This window comes from Pantherophis guttatus, chromosome 2 (genome assembly GCF_059756535.1).
Source record: "Pantherophis guttatus breed Tessera chromosome 2, ASM5975653v1, whole genome shotgun sequence".
Classification (NCBI taxonomy): domain Eukaryota; kingdom Metazoa; phylum Chordata; class Lepidosauria; order Squamata; family Colubridae; genus Pantherophis; species Pantherophis guttatus.
This window is the reverse complement of record NC_142064.1, coordinates 59,991,528-60,013,426: the sequence shown is the minus strand read 5'-3', so window position 1 is coordinate 60,013,426 and position 21,899 is coordinate 59,991,528. Positions and strand designations below refer to the sequence as shown.

Below are 21,899 nucleotides of genomic sequence, written 5' to 3'. Positions count from 1 at the left end.
TTACAATCCCACTGTCATATGATAGCGATCCAGGAGTTTGTCAACCAGCTCACATTCATGATGTTTGCAGCATCATCCCAGTCACGTGATCACCATTTGTGATCTTCCCAGCTGACTTCTAACAGCAAAATCAATGGACAAAGCTGGATTCCTTAACATCTGAGTGATTCAGTTAAAGACAGCAGCAAAAAAGTCATTCAATTGGGTGCAGTCAAGTGATGATTCACTTAACAATCACATTGTTTAGTGACCAAAGTTCTGGTTTCAATTGTGATTTAAATTGAGGACTATCTACAATGCATTATGTTACACATTAGAGCTCCTTCAGATATGTTATAACCACATACAAGGCCCAAAACATGGGAGTTATTTCTCATTCATCTCCCTTATGATTCCACTGAATTTCCAAAGTAGCTTTTTATATGCATATGGGAGAAAAGTAAAATATGTGGGTTGATATTAAGGAAATTGGATTATGGGCATCATTTTAAGGAGTTAAAAAGAATTCTCAACAGTTTGTAATCTGTTAACATTTCATGAATGGGAAACGTGCCCGTGCAAGACAGGCATTTTGTCAGGTGGCTCATGGGCATGCTTTCAATTTCATTTGTGTCCACTAGTCCAATAAAGCTGGAAACCCCACTTTTAAGTTTTGTTCAAGACAACTAGTCAAACATTGTAAAATGTTGGAAACTACTTACTTGTCTCAAATAAAGGAAAAAACTAGAATATTGGCCAGCTTCAGGGAGATAAGAAAGAAAAACAGTGATGCAGGTCAGCAAGATTGTAGAATCTTTTCCAACTTTTCTCAAAGACTGTCAAAAGATAGAAGAAAAATAAGGTAAGACAAAACAAGCCATCAGAAATAAATGAATTATTTCTATAATTTATTAATAATAGTATTCCTGCATTTGTTCAATTTGTGTTCAACATTGATGAAAAGACCCTTGGTAACCAACAATAAAAACTCCACAGAACAATAAATAAAGTTCAGGAGATTAACAAACTCAGAGACTTATTCCCTCAAGTATGTGTTATGAGGTAATAACAGAGCTGTCAGTACATTCCAATAAAAAAAAAGCAATTCCACCTTACTTGGGTTCAGTTTTGGTCTATTTTGTCTCATAAAGACCCTTACAATATCTTTTTTTTTTTTTTTTTTTTTTTTTTTTAATTTTGATTTATATGCCGCCCTTCTCCGAAGACTCAGGGCGGCTTACAATGTGCTCAGCAATAGCCTTCATCCTTTTGTATATTTATACAAAGTCAGCTTATTGCCCCCACAAACTGGGTCCTCATTTCACCTACCTTAGAAAGGATGGAAGGCTGAGTCAACCTTGAGCCTTGGCGAGATTCGAACCCTGCAGTAATTGCAGGCAGCTGGTCTTAAGCAGCTTAATAACAGGGTGCCTTAAACCCTAGTACTACCAAGGCTCTTTTATCTTGATACTATGCCAAGATATTGACAGAATCTACTGTATGGAACAGGGTAAGAATGATTAATTACATAGCATCAGATGACACTACATCCCAAACTGACTGACTGGAATCCCTTAAAATTTAATGTAAAAGTTAAATAGGAATAAAAGAGTGAACCATCTGGCATTGCACAAAAGTGCCCTGTCTAAAATTGTTCACTAAGAAACAAGAACCATTGTAACACAGCCTCAAGTCTCCAATCCTTCTAAGAAGCCCATAAGTCCACACTATCAAAGTTAACTGAGATATCTAAGAGAACAGTAGAAAGGTACCAGGTTTTAAAAGTCATTCACAAACGAAATGTTCTGATCCCTAGGTCTGAACTCAAATAACTCACTTTAGAATGTTTAGAATGTTCTGTAATTGGGCATCGGCCATTGTCTGTATTCCAAAAATGAGAATTTAGAGACAGAGCAATGCTTGCCAAGGACAGATAGATTCAGTGAGCCATCTCTTAAGGAGTAAGCTCCCTCAAAGCTGTTGGCATCAATCCCTCCTGCAATGAGATACTGATAGTGTCCCACGTCCAGTTTATCATGTTCTTTCCCCCAATCTTCCAAAGAAGCCAGGACTGGCAAAGATCCAGTCTAGCACAGAGTAAGGAAGATGACCTTGACAGACATAGACCAAATCCATTACCAAAGCAACTAGGAAAAAAATAAAACTAACAGAAATCACTCATAAGTGGCTCAGAAAGACAGCTTCTTAACTCATGTGGGTATAAGAATGGAAGAAACACAGCATTCTCAGAGATTTATTATTATAGTCATCTCTCAATTAAAGTAGTCTTAACCTTTCTGGGCTGTTGTTTCCTGGTCTGGTCTACCTGATGTGGCTGGCCAATACACAGGTGAGTGTAAGAGCCGAGAGAACATTTTATCACTTCATTTGTTCCAGTCATTACAACAAATTCTGCACACAAAGATTTTGGAGAATCTGAATGGCTTTGTTTGCCAAATGCCACGTAAACAAGTTGCAGCAGCCAGGAAGGAGCTCTAACCGAGTTCTTCCCAAAGGGAGTTTGCCACCCTAAACAAGGTTACTGGCCGAGAGCTCACCAAGACAATAGAAAAAATAGCTGTTTCACTTCTTTTTTGACCCCTGCATAGGTTTGAAAATAAGTCTGTATCCATGCTCAGGGTCACTTTTTGTCTTCAGTTGGCACCTAAGGTGTTGCATCTCCAACGTCACCTCCCAGAGGTCATCAGTAAATCAGAGAGCCATCTAGAATTGGCCAACAGAGAGACTTGTCTGCAAATAATCACATTGTCTGCCTTCATAGCCTTCCATTGCCAATGCTAATCAAGTCAAGTCACTCAACAAAACTGTTCTCAAGACTATGAGAAATTATCCATGTTCCTGTCAGAATCTATCTGGAACTATGAGGTACCTAAGGGTAACCATGTTAATCAACGCATGGTGGGTGTGAGTAGCAATGAGTCTAACCTGGAAGGAAAATGGCAAAAAGCTGATAGAAAAATACTCCATATCCAGATTACTAATCATCTGATCCAAAGCAAAAGTAAGATTCACCATGAGATAGCCTACATCTGCTGAGACTGAGTTTTATAGGGACAAGCCAATATAGGTAGTCCTCGATTTACAACAATTCATTTAGTGACCATGTGAAGATACAATGGCACTGAAAAAAGTGACGTATGACCATTTTTCATATCCTTGCGGCATATCTATGGTCACATGATCAAAATTCAGATCCTTGGCAATTGATAGTTGCAGCGTCTAAAGTTCATGTGATCACCTTTTGTGAACCTTCTGACAAGCATAGTCAAAGGAGAAGCCATGTTCACTTAACAACCTTGTTACTAACGTAACAACTGCAGTGATCGACTTAATAACTATGGCAAGAAAGGTCACAAATTGGAACAAAACTCACTTAATAAATCTCTCACTTAGCAACATAAATTGTGGGTTCAATTTGGGTCGTAGGTCAAGGACTACATGTAACTGCCATGCAGGTTATGAATTCTAAAACTATACCTAACCCTGTCCCAAAAGGCTTGGAGATTCCAGTCATTCAACACTACATGGACTCTATATGTACTGTAAAACCGAGATCAGGTTAAGCAAATTGGGAAGGGTTCCTGTAAGGGAAGGTAGCACACCAGTGGAGATTTCTAACTTGTCCTTAGGGCCTATTTAATACATAGGCATTCATATCACACTATTTCAAGAGTAAAGTCCTTAGTTACACACCAGGCAAGGCTAGTTTAAAATCCAACACCAACCCTTCACCCTGACATGAAACCTTGGACAGTACATCTCTAACAGGATCATCACTGCATGCTCCTGCAGAGAGAATCTGGGCTAAAACAAATGGAGTAACAAATAAAAGTAGCACTGCTGTTGAGAAACCTTTTTATTGATTCTAACTTCTCATACTCTGCCAAGCATGACCTTTCCAGGAAATTCTCTTGACTTGCAGAAAGGTTTCAGAGAAAGATTCAAGAGGATCAGCTATTCATATTTGATAATAGCCAACAGAAAAGAGGGTTAGGGTTATATTATATTATAGCATATTATGTTAGACCTCTTGATTTTAAGGGGACTAAAGCAGAAGTTTATGGTATATTTGTATTTCTAAAAAAGGGACTCTCATGAATCCAGAGAAATGATAAGAAGGATTCTAGGAAAGAGAAGTTCATGAGAAAAGACAGCTGGGATAGATGAAGGTTCTCCAAAAGGGAAAGACTAAAAGCATACTGCAATTCCAATGCTGAAAATCTAGTACAAAGCAGTTTATATCTATGTTAATCCACAGGCCAATAATCAAGCTAGATAATGAGATAGATAGCAGATAAATTTAATAAAATAAATAAATCCGTAGTTTGAGTACGATTAAGCTTTTTGCTCATATTTAATTAATCCTATAGTCCCAGAAAGTTACAATAGCATCAAAAAAGTGTCTTATGACCATTTTTCACACTTATGACTGCTGCAGCAATCCCCATGGTCACGTGATCAAAATCCGAATGCTTGGCAACTGACTCAGATTTATGAGTTTGCAGTGTCCAAGGTCATGTGATCACCTTTTGCAGCCTTCTGACAAGCAAAGTCAACGGAAACCAGATTCACTTAACCGTGTTACTGATTTAACAATGCAGTGATTCACTTAACAAATGTGGCAAGAAAAGTCGTAAAAGGGACAAAACTCATTTAACAACTGTCTCACTTAGCTACCTAAATTTTGGACTCAATTGTGGTCATAAGTCAAGGACTACCTGTAGTAAGATGGCATAACTTTATAAAGAGAAAAAGGAATGCCTGGCAGAGTGATGAGACACAGCTCCAAAAATCTGGATAGCCATTCACAGAACTGTCATGTAAATTCTGAGACACTTCGGATTAAAATAGGAAAAGCTAACAACTCCCACCATCATATTGGAAAGGACAGAACCTCTGGTAAACAGTTCTCTCCCACATCCTGTTCCTCCTTTCAGGTAGAATAATTTTGTAATGGTTTGCTTCAATGTATTATTAATGTGACAGTGTATTAAATATTCTTCTTACTGATAACTCCCTAAATTCATCTGGGCAGTTGCCCATGGTAACCAAAAGCTTGACTTTGGGTCAAATTAATCAAGATGGCACTTAATGGTATACTTTCTGAGCAAAAATAAAAACTGTACATCCAATAATTTGATTCTACTTTCTAAACAGAATGAAGCTAACTTCCAATTAGTAACAATCTGCCTGTCCTCAGAGTTAGTGAAGCCAGACCACAGGAACTATGTAGGTTGCTTTTCTTTTCATTTCATAATACCAGATTTAAAAAAGACCCTGATCTGAACTGTTTCAGAGGTCAGGCTAAATGAAATAACAGAAAAGCATACAAGGGCTGAGTATTTCGTTTGTTACCTTTTCAATTCCACGGTGATTTATCTGATAAAGAATTCTCTAAGTTCCTGCTTGCCTATCATAACGTTAAATAGCTATGTTAAATATTGTAAAGGTTTTGTAGGATTTTACCATCACTAGTACTAATACCTTATTTCCCACAAGAAGTTATTTCGGGACATAATTAGAAAGTTACATGTAGAAATAACATATAGTTAAAAAAAATAGCTTCATGCCTGTTTGACAGAATTTCATTTTAATCAATCCATTCAAAATACATTTTCTTTCACAAATGAAAAAGTGACATCTTGTATCATAAAGCAGAAGAAATATAACTGGCAACTTACTGCAAAGGGATCTGCTTGTTCCCATGATATAAGAGCTCCCCATGAAGGTGGTCTCATTTTTTCAGGTAGAGATTCTGGTACAGCTAGTAGTATGAAACAGATATCTACAACAGCCACCACTGTAGCAACTAACACCACCAAGTTATCACCATACAAATTAGACAGATGTGCTCCAATAGCAGGACTAGTTACTAAACTTGCTGCAAACGTAGCAGATACCTAGATATAAGAAGAAGAAAAATATGATACTTTGATAGAAGAAAAACTAACACAATTCAAAGTTAATTTCAAACACTAACAAGATAAAGATGTTCTGACTTAGACATAGGTATGTATACATCATAGAAAACTGACTATTAAAGCCCAGCTCTAGAGAAAAATCTGATAAAGTCTTATCAATCAGTCACAGAATATTCAAGGAAATTATATTAAATCATTGTGGCCTAATCCTTCTTCTTAAAGTAATAACCCTTCTAATTCATCAAGCTTTCTGTATGTTTTTTTTTTTTTATTTTAAGGTTGAGTTAGCTTGAATTTTATAATTATTTCATAAGTGAGTTCACTGAGTATTTTCTGATATTAGCAAAATGAACAAGGGGCTGTAGGTACATTTCTGCAAAACAATTCAGCCTACCTACATGCTTTGGGAGGAGGGATTTATAAGTACCAGATTTCTTCTACAGGCTATGCAAAGAATCCATTAGGTTGTAGAGAAATCTCATTACACCTAAATTTGTAAATTGCCCTCTTTTGCTTCCAACCAGCATGGTGATGATTAAGTTGAGCTGCAAAATCATCACTCTTGTCATTATCAACTACTATTGCCCACTGATCTAATCACAGCTCACCATGCTTTCTTAGTTAACATCTCATTTTGTACTAACATGGGGAAAAAGTGGGGAGGGGGCAACATGATTTCTGAAATATCCTCAGCAGCATTAATAAACATTTACCAGAATAATTTATATTGCAGAGATATAAATAGCAATACTGAACACTCCTTTCCAGGAAATGGATTTGTGATGCAAGTTTAACAAAGCCATGATATGTCATTTTAAAGTAAGCATGCATATTTTTCTGTCTCCTTCTCTTACACTGTACAAGCAATTTACAAGACACAGAATTCTACCTCCAGAACTCTGAAGGCATTTAAAAAAATTTCTTTTACTATCAGTATTTTGAGGTGTGGCTTTCTTGTTGTTTTATGGTTGTAAAGTTAAAGCTTTATTTGCTATTGTGGTAAGGAGTGGTTTATATGCTGTAACATTTCCTTATCTAGTGTGAACTGAAATTTTCTTTAATGGAAAGGCAGCATGAATGTTAAAAAGCAGTACTCAGAAAATAAATCCCCCCCCCAATCTCTTGACAGTATCATAATTTTTCAGTATTAAAAGTCACTAACAATTATTTGAATGTCATTATTATTATCACAGTTGTGATTATGATGATTTTTATTTTGAGGTTACATTTATCTCATTGCATTCAATATTAATGTAAGTATTGCAAACAGTATTGCAATATCAATAATTGGAATTACTATTTCAGAAATTCTCATACTAATATTATAAAGAGTCGTAATTTCTCAACTGCAATGTTTCTTCTATGGTCTTTCATTTACTTAAATCCTCTTTTTCATTAGTCTGTCATGTGATTCTTTTGGCTGGAACAATTCAATCAATTTTCCATTTCTTTAATATATTTTCCAATCCTATCCAATTGAAAAATTGCAATTATATTGCTGAACCTTATAATAACTTCTACTTTTTAGATGGCTAAAAATATAAGTTATCTTCTATTTTTATCTTCAAATCAAATATTGTTGCCAAAATTAAAAAGCTGATTTTTAAACCTCCCCCTTTTTAATGGGGACATGAAAGGAGCCCCCAACTGTGCAAGGGTGATGTCACCGTTCAATCCTTTCAACTTGGAAGCACTTAGGTGCTCCCGACAGGAATGTAGCAGTAGCAGTATCCCTTTTTTTAATCTTAGACTTAACACCAAAAAAACTAAAGAACTTATAATTGATTTCAGGAGGAAGAGAGATGTACATTTACCATTGTACATAAATGGTGAGGAGGTGGAGAGGGTTGGTAGTTTTAAATTTCTGGGCATTTATACCTCAAAGGACCTCTCATGGATTATGAATGTTAACTTGCTTGTGAAAAAGGCACAGAAGAGGCTGTACTTCCTGAGAATGCTCAGGAAGATAAATCTATCTCAGCATCTACTCCTGTCCTACTATTGCAGCACCATTTTAGAGTGTCCTGACATACAGCATTCTTTCATGGTATGGTAGCAGCTCTGTAGCAGACAAAAAAGCTCTACAGAGAATCATTAAAACTACCCAGAATATCATCGGACTCCAGCTACCAGCCCTGGATGACACCTTCAAATCTCGCTGTTTGAGGAAGTTACATAACATTCTCAGAGACTCTTCCCATCTTGCTTACAATCTTTTTGGACTGTTGCCTTCTGGCAGAAGATACAGAACAATTAAAACTCGGACCACACGTTTTCTGAATAATTTTTATCCGAGAGCTATAATTGCATTCAACAATGAACTAAAGGGCCACCATCAGTGAGCTGTTGGACAGCATTACTTGGTCTGTTGTGTGGATGTTTGGGTGGTTTAGGGGTGGGGAATTGTGGTGGGTGGGAGTGTGTTTGGGGATTGTTATGTCTGTTGGACCTGGTCTTTGGGTGTTAAGTGAATTTCATTGTATGGGTATACTGTGTATACAGGTACAATGACAAAAAAGTTATTATTTTTGGATGTGGATTCAGGTGAAATCGATAGAATGCTCACCATTATGCCCGCTGCCACTTGTGAGCTAGATTCATGTCTCTTGCAGAGAACCAAGTGGAGGCATGAATGGCTGGATCACTTTGGGAGTAGGTTTTCCCTAAAATTTTGACAGCTACCTTTGAAGATCATGCAAAAACTGCAGCTGGAGAAAAATGCAGCAATCTACCTCCAACTTGATGTTAGGCCAGGATGGATTTGATTTAAATCAAGCTGATTTAAATCACAATTTAAACACAATTTAAATCACTAGTAAAAAGGCTTTATTTAAATCAACTTGATTTAAATCCTAATTTTTAAAGAGCAACTGTCATCACTGTCCCGCAGCGGCTCCTCCTCTGACCCGCCGTTGACTCACTGACAGTCCCATTCACTTGAATGGGACAGCTGGTGGTGCCGCAGTGACACAACAAGGTGAGGGACGTGGCAGGCAGAAAGTGAGTAGATGCCCACTAACTGGCGCTGCCTTGATGGATCTGAAATGCCGGTGCTCTTTAAATGTAAGGACTCATAAGAAAAAGAAAAGGTGGATTTAAAACCTATGGCTATCTAGATTTTTGGATGCAATACCCTCCCCAAATTCTATCAAGAATTCAGTTACTGTAATTCCAATAAAATTTGTTTCTGGGCAAATCATAGAAACATACAAATGCAGTGCCTTATATATTAGAAACTAACTGCTACACAGGTATAGAAGAGGAAATGGAAAACCATTGTTCTCATCTAGAGCTTCAGTTACACCCTCTGAAATCAACAATCATCTATAGCTCATCTTGAGCTGTATTCCCTTTTCACCGGTCTTTGAGTTCTAGGTATTTATTTGCTTAAATAAATAAGTAACTGTCTAAAATTTAGCAACCACCTTGCAGCATACCTAGCTATCAAAACTATTTTGAATATCTTCTTGGATATCTTTTATATAACCCGTGTCATTCATTATACCTCTTCATTGTACCTCTTTATCTCCAAGAGAATACATGCCAAAAATTTGTAACCAATATCTCATTATACTTCGCTCCTATGCAAAAGAACAAGACACCACATCATTAGAGGCAACTTTCAATCTTTGTTTGGAAAAAAATTAATTCTGCAGGATACTTTAGGATTCATTGTAAGATGACCTCCCATGCAGAAAGAAATAAAGATTGGCTTTATCATGATGTAGCTGAAATGTTATGAAAGCCCTCGCTTTCTCATCTTAAACAAAGATGAACATTCCTTACCATAATCCATGTATTACAACACGCTAATTTAAAAATGCCTGTTTCATTCCACCATTTTGAAAATGATCATTATTAAGTAAGTAATCACGACAATCTTCACCATCTGCACTTCAATAGTTCCTGATCTCCTTGTTCGCTCTCTACTTATATGATTATACTTCTATCCCTCTTATCAGAAGACACAGCTTCATATGTATGACATAAATTGTATTTCACAAAACTACAGTGCTTCATTTAATACTGTCAGTTATTTAAGTACCAAACAGTGCTTTGTTGCTTCTACTGTATCCAACACAGCTACTCCCACACACCATAAATTGAATCCTGCTGTGTTCACTTACTTTAACCAGCATCTATATTAAAAAGTATTCCACTGTGTCAAAGAAAAGCATTTTAATACATTTTATGCTAACATTTGCAAAGGATTAAAGCAATGGTTTCCACCATTATTGATAATGTTCCACAAACCAGAATATTCAGTCAGTATTTTATATAAAAATCTACTACAGTCATTCTGAAATAATAATTATCTTAGCATTTCTTCACTCATAAAGCATCCAAGATAGGAAAAACTGTCTTTAAAGAATGTGTAATCAGTTGACCAGGAGATATTATTAGGTCTTTATAAACTGTTAAGATGAAGAAAGGAATCAGAATTGAATTCTTGGATTGGTCTACCTTCTTTCTATTTAATGGACTTGCTTATTCTTGAGGAGGCTATATACAAGACATCTTTTTTATTTTGCTCTCCGTTAGACATCATATATATCAATAGAACTACTATAATTTCTAAAAACACAGTTTCAAATTTTAGTTTTAAGCAATATCACATTTTTGAAAAACCAGAAATTATTAGTGAATGCTGACATGATACCCAACAAACCAAAGTACAAGTAGTAGAATTATTATTAAGAATTATTAAGAAACATTCTTACCAGTCCGTAAGCAGTGCTTCTCTCGTGTTCTTGAGTTATATCAGCTACATATGCAAATATGACAGAGAATGTAACAGCAAAAATCCCAGATACAGAAATCATTGCAAAATACCACCTGCAAAATCAGAACATTTATGAATTGTAGCTACATAAAGAACTGTAAACATAAGAAAAGCAAACTTTTAGATTATTTCTCAGTTAGATTTATATCCCATCCATGTTCAGTGACTTCTTTGTCAAATGTACTTAAAAGTATACTAGCTTAAGACTTACACTGACTCATTTTGACACAAAAGCAAGAAAGTTTAGATGATCTCTTTTCTTAATACAGTCCCTCCCAATCGCCCTCCCCCAAATAACCACAGTTATTTATTCCCCACTTACCATGGACTTATTTTCATTAATGGAATAGGGACACAAGTGAAGAAAACTGTAATAAGGAGGAAATATTTTCTTCCCCAGACATCAGACAAAGCACCTATCAGTGGAGCACTCATGAAGGATAAAAAACCCTAAGAACAAAATGGTAATGATTTTAATGTTATTTCTAGTAATGTAGCGACTATAAAATGTGTTATATTTTGGGAAGCAGTTGTTGATAAAGCATCATTTTGAAATAACAATAGTTATACAAATAAACCATTTTTTAAAAAATACACATACACACACACATAGAGCAGACCAGCAAAGCTGCATAAGTCCCAAATGTGAGTGTCATACTTTTGAAATCCAATAAAACTCTTAAGCTACAAGGGAAAATTGTTTCCATGGCAATGGCAAAAGTGAAAGTTGCTAAACAAATGGGTGAATTGTTCATTGTAATATATTTGAGAGTCCATCTTAATAAAATGAAGAATGAAGTTTCCATCAGATAGAGGTTATATTATAATATATGAAAGGTCACAATGCCTACAGATTGCTAGAAGCACAAAGTCATTTCAGAGGGTAGATCAAAGCAAAATAAGAAGCTAAGAATATGTTATGTAGTATAAAACCAAACATCTCACTAGTTTAGGATTATGTTTCTATAGTGACTGACATTGCCAACAGTTGGGACATAAGTGCAATGTCACCTTTATTCTACCAGAAAACTAGATATATTGTCATAAAGTACAGTTGATAGTTTGAGATTAGTAAATGTTATAGTTTTAAATGTTAACATGGATTTACTGTGATTATTTCATGGAATGCAGATATTTTTCTTTAACAAAAATATATATTTTTATTATATGAAAGCTTCAACCTCTTTAGGAATTTTTGAAAAGCATTCAAATTATTGAGCGGTACCAAATTTGCAGTGAGGACTTCATTTAAACCTTTTTTATTTACTGTATATATTTGCAACAAATGCAGCTTAAGGAATGTTTGGTTAAAGAACTGCAGCCGCAAATACTGTAGCTAATAAGAGCAAAGTCAAATCAGGTTTAAAAAGGAAGGCTTTATAAAGAAACCAGTAATTAAACTCTATTATTATGACTTCATGTCTCTCAAAACTCCGAAAACACTACCAATATCTTTTTGTTGAACAGTGTGAGTAGACATCACTAACAATGATTTACTTGTCTTTACTTGTTCCTCTACTTGCTTTTTCCAAAATGCTTTTAACAACATTGCCAGGTTAATTTCTTTGAATTTTTAAAGTAGGATGGACACTTATACCATACAGTGCAAGCTCTCCTGTTTCTATTGTGATATTAGTTTTACAAATTATTAGAAGGCAGCAGAGATACGTTATGAATAAATCTTATAAACCACTTTGATTACTGGGATGTTATAAATTACTTCAAGCAAAGCATTTGACAAACAGACTACTTTGAGTAGATATGTGCTGAAAGAATGCCACACAGGTCAAGGCCTATTCTCTCTCATTCTGTGCATGCCACAGAATCATGTGGCATGCACAGTTATAAAACAGATTACAACTGAATGTGAAGAGGAGATGGAGGAGGAGGAGGAGGAGGAGGAGGAGGAGGAGGAGGAGGAGGGGGAGGGGGAAGTAAGAGCATTTGGACAATGGAACTCACTATTCAACATAGGTTATTCTTTACAGTATGTATTCAACAACAGACACTGAACATAGAACTTAATAGTTTAAATGCCCTGTTCCAATATTATGATTTTAAGATCAGATTTGCCTGGCTTCTCTGTAGCCAGCATCGCATATAATATTCAGTTCACCATTCGTATACAGACATATTGACAAATGACACAAAGCACAACAAACAAGAGAGTAAATTTAGTCAAAAGCAACTTTCATGAACCTTTTACTAGAACTCAATAAAAAAGTTCATTTGAGAAGGGGAAATTTTTCCCTAAAATTTATTTTGACATTATTGCTTAAAAAAAAAAGAATTGGGGGACTTGTAGAAGAAGAATAGTGAACTGAAGATAGTGCTGTGAAAAGCAGAGTCAATAAATGTGTTTTTCTATTTTTCTTTTAGTTTATATTACTTTCCATTATTGTATTATAATTTTTAGTAGAGTTATTTTTTAAAAAAGAACAAACTGGATGGGCTTGGCCCCATGCATAAAAGATAGTTAATTCTGCTTACAGAATTCCTCAACTCAGGCACCGGTAAATTGACGAAGGTCACAACACTTGGATAAAAGGGCTTTCAAGGAATAACTTAATTGATGAGCTGCTTCATGTGAGCACAGAAAATCTTCCTTAGGTGTAAAAGTACTTCAACAAAAAGCAGCCATAGCTATTCTCCACCCGAACAATTTAATGAAAGTTCCACAGAAACAGAATGATCTGCTTGATCTTTCAAGGTAAGCTGTTTTTACATATTCTTTTAATCTGCAAATTAGCTGTAATATTGCAGCTCATGATGTTTTAAGTCATGAATGTTTGATAATCTACAAGCCACTTTGAAGTAAAGGAAGACTAAAATAGAAAAATTAGACTGGTAGATAAAACAGTCAAATTTTGGTCAGTATCTAGAGAATTAGAAAAACATACATTAAAGATTCACATATATTTCAGCAATTTCTGATATTGATCTGATTTTTAATACACAATATTGTTTGTGTATTAGCACAATATTGTAGCACAATATTGAAAATGTACTGTATTTGAAAAGAAAATTCCACTGGGCTAGCTCATTTCTTCTCTCTCTCTCTCTCCCCCTCTCTCCCTCGAGTATAGTATATACAGTATATATTTTCTTTCTTTGCTTTAATATTTATCACTTTTGAGCATTTCAAACAAATGCTAAGCCGTGCTAAGCAGTGGCCAATTTGGACCACTGCTACATCTATTTTTGAACACATGTTTGTTTAACAAAATGTTTAACAAAATTGAGAGTCTACAAGTAGGCAGTAAACTGAAAATCATTCCTAATGACAGTAGGGTTTAAATAGTGTACAAATAATTGCATTAATCTTTGGAAAGTCTCGCTTACAAAGTAGATATTCCCCAAAATACAAATCACATTAATCAGAGAATAGTCAAGAAAGAGACCTTTACACATGATTTCCTGAAAGGAGATGCAGTGGTATGAAAGATACATATATTTTTTCCTTTTTTGTACTTTTAATGTAAAAATTCATTTTCCTGTCAAACCATCACCGATTTTCAAAATACTGACATTTTCTGCAACTATTTAAAAATATTCCCAGATAAAACACAACAATATAAAAGTTAATACAAGTAGTCCTCAATTTACGACCACAATTGAGTCCAAAATTTCTGTGCTAAGTGAAACATTTGTTAAGTGAGTTTTGCTCCATTTTACGACTTTTCTTGCCACAGTTGTTAAGTGAACCACTGCAGTTGGTAAATTAGTAACACAGTTGTTAATCTGACTTCCCCATTGACTTTGCTTTCCAGAAAGTCACAAAAGATCACATAACCACCACCCCCCGACACTGCAACTGTCATAAATATGAATCAGTTGCTTAGCAGCCAAATTTTGATCACATGACCATGGGGATGCTGCAATGATTGTGTGAAAAACAGTCATTTTTTCAGTGACATTGTAACTTTGAATGGACACTAAATGAATTGTTGTAAGTCGAGGACTATCTGTACACTTTTCCTTTTTCTGAGAAGAGATCTATAGATTTGAATTTAGAGCAGCTTTTCCATTCACATAGCTGTGAATCCCTTAGAAGAGGAGGGACACAGGCTGTTCTTGATTCACTTTTATTCAGCTGACTACAGAACTAACTCTCCAAATTATCTGGTATGCTTCCAATGGACCACACATATCCAAATTAGTCAGTGAAACAAATCCTAGCCCCCACTTTTCCCAAGGTATTTTTTTACAAACTACAGAACCCTTCTTTTAAGCTCTAAGTATCTCAAGTTAAGCAGTCTAAAACAAAAAGATATCTACAAAACGATCTGTATGGATAAGTTCTCACTTACCAAATGCCTCATTTAGCAAATGTTCAAAGTTACAATGTAAAAAAATGGCATTTGTGATCAATTTTTGCATTTATGACGTTTGTGGCATGTTGCAATTGTGAGATTGTCATTTGGGCATTTTGTAACCAGCAAACCTCTTGCAACATCCAGCAAACACATAATCATCATCTGCATGCTCCCCAACCACCTTGCAACAAGTAGACTTAACAGAGAACGCAGAAGTAAAACTGAAAGTTGTGGTCATGTTTTACTTAACAACCATGGTGACTCACTTAATGACCAAATGGAAAGTCACATTGTAAGTCAACCGTGGTTACCTGATATTTCTCTTAGCAATCCCAGTGTTTAGCAACAGGATAACCAGTCCCAATTGTGGTCACTTAGTGATGACTGCCTGCATATTTGCTCTGAGGGTGAAAATGTTCTGGCTTTTCTCAGAACAAAACCAGATCATTTTGAGCAATGTTGCTTCAAACACTTGAAGCATGCATTTCCAACTGCATGATTGGTAAAATATTTTTCAAAATACAATAATCAACTTCCAATCCAAATATTGCTGGCCTAGCCAATACTGCAGTATGATCTGGTTCCAACTCTGCTGCAACTAAGATTGGATCAAGGTAATGAGGAAAGGAATAAGAAAAAGTCAGCAGTTATCCAAGCATATGATCCCAACCACCAATTCTTCTAGATCAGACATAATGCTACCTTTGTATACAAACTAGGCAACCCGTGACCTATTGGATCATCCTTTCAAAAATATTTCCTTACCAGATTCTTCAATGCCTTCAACAATGACAGAGCCTAAGGTAGTGCCTTCACTGGAAAAGTTGGGATACATTCAGAGATGTGTCTGCCTTAAAAGTAGCCCATGTTGAACTGTATGGCATAATCAAACACCAGCATGGGGAATGTTTTATAACACTTTGTATTATGTCATAAACTATTTTATGATAATTTTATGACATAAAATATTTTATAGAATTTGCCAAATTTCAATGCCCACCTAGGTCAGTCATGGATCGTGGATTTTGAACCCTGTAAGTTAGTCCATTTGAAGTACCTTGGCTCGAAAGCTGCTGCCCTATGATGCATCATTTCGCCCAGCTAAAGGTTACAGGAACAAGAGCTTTATCAGCATATAGATTATTGCCCTGTGGAATGTTAGCAGTCATGTTGCAAGTGTTAAAATATATCAGCAGTCTCCAACCTTTTTGGTACTAGCGTGTTTTCCTGAAAATAAGACCCTGTCTTATATTTTTTTGAACCCTGAAATAAGCGCTTGGCCTTATTGCCATGCGCTCAAAAGCCCAATTGGGCTTACTATCAGGGGATGTCTTATTTTGGAGGAAACAGGGTAGGGTCTGATTTAGTGGAAAACAATTTTTCCACAGACCGAGGAGGAGTGATTTTGTGCATTACTTAAATCCCACATTGCGCAGATAAAACTTCACTCACGTGCACAGACCGAGTCCTAACAGACTGCAGTCCAGTATTGCGGCCTGTGGGTTGGAGACCCCTGTTCTAGATTATGCTTATTGCAGGCAGGTATCTATGAAGGCAAATGCAAAAGGGGCATGTAGTTGTTGTTGTGCAAATATTGTACTGTTGATTACCATCTTTTTGAGCTGATTTTAGTGCATGCCTTTGTTCATTCTGTGTGTGCTCTTTTATCACTGACACTAAGTTTTCAAGCTACAATTTACAAATGCAAAAACTGGTTTAAACACTGTCCTTATTTCACCCAAGCCATTTGCTGAGGCCAGATTATTTATCAAACAAATATGCTGCTTTATTGCTGATATGATGTTTTATTGCTTCATATTTTTAATTTACTAAATATTAGTGCTGCTTTATTCATTGAAAATTAAGGCCTGCCAAGTTCAACTGGTCTTACATATACTTAAGAATATACCACAACTTTAATTACATAACTACCTTTTTAAAAAAAGTGTTAATTCTGGTTCTTGCCTTGATGCTGTTTTTATAACTATAAATCATGTAATATTTCAAGTTCAGAACTGCTATTCTGTTAATCAGTAAGAGTGATAATACTTAAAACATGCTTACCTTAACTCCTTGAATGAGGCCATTCATTAGAAATGTATGCTGAGGGAATGTTTTATGTAAGACCTGTAAGAGAAATACTTTATTTCAAAACTAACTTCTCAATTTAAGTAAATGCATATTTAATAACTTCAAAAGTTAAGGACCTTGGTAGTACAGTGGTCTAAAGCACCCTGTTATTAACACAGCTGCCTGTAATTACTGCAGGTTCGAATCTTACCAGGCTCAAGGTTGACTCAGCCTTCCATCCTTTCTAAGGTAGGTTAAATGAGGACCCAGTTTGTGGGGGCAATAAGCTGACTTTGTATAAATATACATAAGTATGAAGGCTATTGCTTAACGCATTGTAAGCCGCCCTGAGTCTCCGGAGAAGGGCGGCATATAAATCAAATAAAAAAAAAAAAAAGTAAAGGCTCCTTCATGAGAACATTCATGAAGGGAACTGCAATCTAACAGAAACACAAAGATATAGGAGGGGAATACAGCATTTTTTCTTGAGTAGCATTTCTTTTTACAGTCCTCATCATTACTAGTCTAGTCCCTCATAATATGTAGAAGCTGTTGGAAACAATAATATTAATTGAAGATTAAAGAAATTTGCCACCTAAATCCTTTCCTCCTGAGCTAAAGTTCACTGAACACAAATCTAGGACCAAACTACAATATAGATTAAGTCATTACTACCTCCATTAAAGAAATAATTATGGCCATATGCCCTATCATAATTAAATCTCCCAGACCAAAAGAAGCATATCTTCACTAGTTGCTAAAACCAATATTAACATTTAAACAACTGCAATATAAAGGTTATACATTATTTGCAGAATAAAAAAAGGATACTTAATTATATGCACACATATTTCTAGTTGCATGAAATGTGATTGTGGTAATATGAAAGACTAAAAGAACTGATTTGTTGTCAGAATAAAATAAGTTTATTAATATGCTGGTTCTCGCCTATAAAGCCCTACATGGCACAGGCACGGGGTACTTGCGGGACCACCTCCTACCGGCCTCCCACCGCCCAGTGCGGTCACATAGGGCTGCCCTCCTCCGGGCGCCATCGGCCAGACAATGTCGGCTGGTGACCCCCAGATTGAGGGCGTTCTTGGTGGCCGCGCTGACCCACTGGAATGAATTACCCCACCGAGCTCCGGACAGCTCCTGACCTCCGTTCCTTCCGCAAAGATCTTAAGACCTGGCTTTTTACTCAAATCACCTGATCTGATTGGGTTTTTTAGTTAACTGTGGGATTTTAAATTGGACTTTTAATGCTATTTAGTGATATTGTTTTTATTGTCATTTTATACTTGTAAGCCGCCCCGAGTCCTTCAGGAGAAGGCCGGCATATAAATTTTAATAAAATAAATAAAAAATAAATAAATGTTGTACAAATGTATCACAAACATCAGTATGAGATGTATCTACATCTCTCTCACAATCTTCTTATAACAGATATAGAGCTATTTTGATTGTGATAAAGAAAAAATGCAGAATTTGCATTGTGTATTATGTATACTGAAAACACTAGTTCCAAGCAGCACAGGAAAAGAAATTAAAATGTTTAATACACAGAATACCTTCTCAGTTTGAGAACAATTCTTACAAGCTGTCAAGCCATTCCCAAAACTCAGCTGACCTTCAAAGGAAGCCTATAGGGAATTGATACCCATGACTGGATGGATTTTGACAAGAACAATGTTACCTGACTTTCATAAATTGTAATTAAAGTCCTACCACTCCTATATTTTAAGTATTGCAATACTTCAGAAAATAACACAATTTGACGGTAACTAGAAATAGAGGTTTTATAGCAATGACAAAAAAAATGTACTGCCCAAAGGAAGTAAACAATTATGAGAGTGTTCTTTGTTCTAAGCAATAAGACACTAGCAGCATTCACACAAAGTTAAATAGCAGCTAGGAGTAGACAAGAAGTGCCTTGGAAATTCTCGTATCTATCATGTAGATAATATGTGTCATATCTAATGGTACAAAACTGGTATTTTAATTTTATCTAATTGCACAAAGCTCATATTTTAATTAAGAAAATTCTTGCTTTCCAAGATAAAATTTATCATATTTTATTTCTCCAAAATTCTGCCAGCTTATCACAGAATGTTTAGGATTTACTTGTTATATTGGTAACTACCATGGATTTTGTTTCAAGAAATTTATGTTCTCTCAATGCTGGGTGGCAAGGCAAGCACAACTGATGTCCAGTTTGGAATAACCTAATTCCTGGATGTATTCTAGATTCCTGATAAGTTTCTGGGTTCTTCCAGAAACCTATGAAGATTTCCCGCTTCTCTTATAATCTACAATGTGGCTCATAGCCTTTGAAACCCTATTTGTTGAAAATCCATTAGCCACGAAACAGTTTTGTGAAAAGCTTTTCATCTGACCAGTAGAGAACAGAATGGTTCCTTCCACAAGAAAAATGCCAATGAGGCTGCAGCTAACAGGATCTGAAAACTTACTGTGAGCATGGGTGTTGTGAGAAGCCCCCAAGCAAAAAATTCAAGGAAGATCACAACAACAGCATGGTACACACTTGGTCGGCCAATACCTTGCTGTTAATAAAAAAGGAAAAAAAAACAGTATTAATAGTATATAGACATTAGGGATTTATTTTTATAACAATAATTTATATATTAGAAGAGACAAAGTTTTGTTGATTTTTTTACAATAGGGTTGTGGGGAATTTTGCATGCCATGGTTTGGAACAATCTTGTAGATGCCTTGTTGCAACCCTTCCAAGATAGCCATTTAAGAATGAAGGGATGACAAAAGTGCCCCAATTTTACTTTATCAAGATAGAATCCTTTGCTTGCATCAGCCTATAAAATCCCTTTCCCCATTTAATGACAATTCAAAAACACAACATATTTGAATAGATTTTACATAAGAAGTATAATGTCTTCCTTCACACTTTAGAACCCCATGTATCACCAACATTTTATCAGGATGCTCTACTTACAGACATTTACATTCCACTTTAAACACATCAGCGAACTAACAACCAAACAATAAAACTTAAAAAATAAAAAATATTGATATAGAACAACAAATATAGAATCAAAATGTAACAAATATCTTAAAGAGTTAAAAACTATCCACAATGCACTTGTGGGATTCTCTAGGTCTAGAACCGTTACTGAGGATGCATGAGAAGTGAAAATTGCTTATTTAACTATTCAAGATTTCATATTTAATGCATTTAAAGTTTATAAAAATTAACAATTTAATGTAAATTACTAGTAGAAGACCTATTCTGCCATTTTCAAAATACTGAGAATCCATCAGGTAACTAAAATTTTATTAACACAGAAACATATAAGATATCATCTTTTCCCAATTCACTATATACTGTATAATTTAAATAGCTGCAAGATCATGTTTTATGGTGAGGTAATTACTCATATCATTCTCTGAGTACAATTCTTATTTTTCAATTCATTTTCTTCATGTGTGCCAACCACAGCATTTTTATAAAGTAAAACTAGCAAGAGTTTATAGACCTCTTTTATGTGAACTTCCATTCATATAAGAGGAAAACTCAACACAAACATATAGTTGATTGCTACAATCTGATCAGTGATGTAATAAATAGGGTTGTGCTTAGAGAAGTGGCAGAAACATATATACAGATTTCCCTTTGGAGAGTGTTGGATCCCACCATGGAACTATTTTATGACGAAAATTACAAATTGTGTAACTATCTGAGGCCTGACCCAGCTCTCTGAAAAAGGCTCCAACGCTGGGAAAGGTGGGAAGGGAGATAACAGGATGACCAGCCGCAAGGGGGATGGACTGTTATAGCTGTGATGGATGCATCACTGGAGGACCTGAAAAGGCCAGGTTAGATCGGGATAAATTGTCATGGAGAAAATCTATGTGATCATTTGAAGAAAAACGAATTGATAGCACTCACTCAATCCATCCATCCATCCATCCATCCCACCAGCATTCATCCATTCCACAAGCATCCATCCATCCCTATCAGCACTCACTCATGTTACCTCTTTCTGCTATGTATTCAAAATTGCCAGGGAGATAGATGCATGGATGGATGGATGATGCAGATATATATTTATGTACATATACAGCATGTGTATATGTGTGTTATGCATGTGCTTGGGTAGATATAAATGCATGTGCTTGGGTAGATATAAACTATCTTGAGAGCAGGCAACGGAATTTCATTTTTAATGTGGGCCGGTGTGCTCGCAGTAAAAAATAAAATAAAGTTATCATAAAACAATAAAGTTATCTTCTCCATCCACCCATGGCATGCTAATCAACATCTCTAACACACCTGCTGGCCCCCAAAGTTAGGCACTTCTTTCTAGACCTCATTTAAACAAAAACTGCACGACGTCTTGTCTGCTTCAAGCTTCCTAAAATCGAAAGCGAACCTTTCGAAACTGAAAGCGATTTCACCCTCAAGATCTCCTGAATTACACGGGATGGACCAAGTTAGGAGAAAACTCTTCCAGCAGCACCAGAGGTCTTCCAACCAACCCGGTCCCTCACTCAGCACCGCCACCCACGGCTTCCCAAGGGAGGGAAGGGGTGGGGGGGGGGAAAAACCACTTTCTCGCCCTTGCAACCATTCCCAAAGGCAAGCAGGGCAGGCCCAAGAAAGCAGAGGAAGGGGAAGAAAAGAGCCACAGCGGCTGCTGGATGCAGCTTCTCGGCGCTGGACCCCGGCCGACACCTGGCCCCCATCACAGCAGGACGAGCATCCCCTCCAGGACGGCCAGAGCTCCCCGGGGACTCAGCGGGCAGGAGCCTCGGGAAAGAAGGGAAAGGTGG

The 21,899-nt window shown here is 36.2% G+C and overlaps 1 protein-coding gene across 1 annotated transcript in view; it reads right to left on the bottom strand.

Moving 5' to 3' along the window:
• Positions 1-21,899, bottom strand: part of SLC71A2 (solute carrier family 71 member 2) — a 30,687-nt gene that overhangs the window by 8,162 nt on the left and 626 nt on the right. Inside the window, exons 2-7 of the mRNA XM_034410058.3 lie at positions 19,562-19,654; positions 17,085-17,147; positions 11,027-11,154; positions 10,643-10,757; positions 5,682-5,900; positions 702-815 (exon numbers count right to left, since the gene is read on the bottom strand). Of these exons, the coding sequence (XP_034265949.2) occupies positions 702-815; positions 5,682-5,900; positions 10,643-10,757; positions 11,027-11,154; positions 17,085-17,147; positions 19,562-19,654 (732 nt within the window). The remainder of the gene's footprint in view (positions 1-701; positions 816-5,681; positions 5,901-10,642; positions 10,758-11,026; positions 11,155-17,084; positions 17,148-19,561; positions 19,655-21,899) is intronic.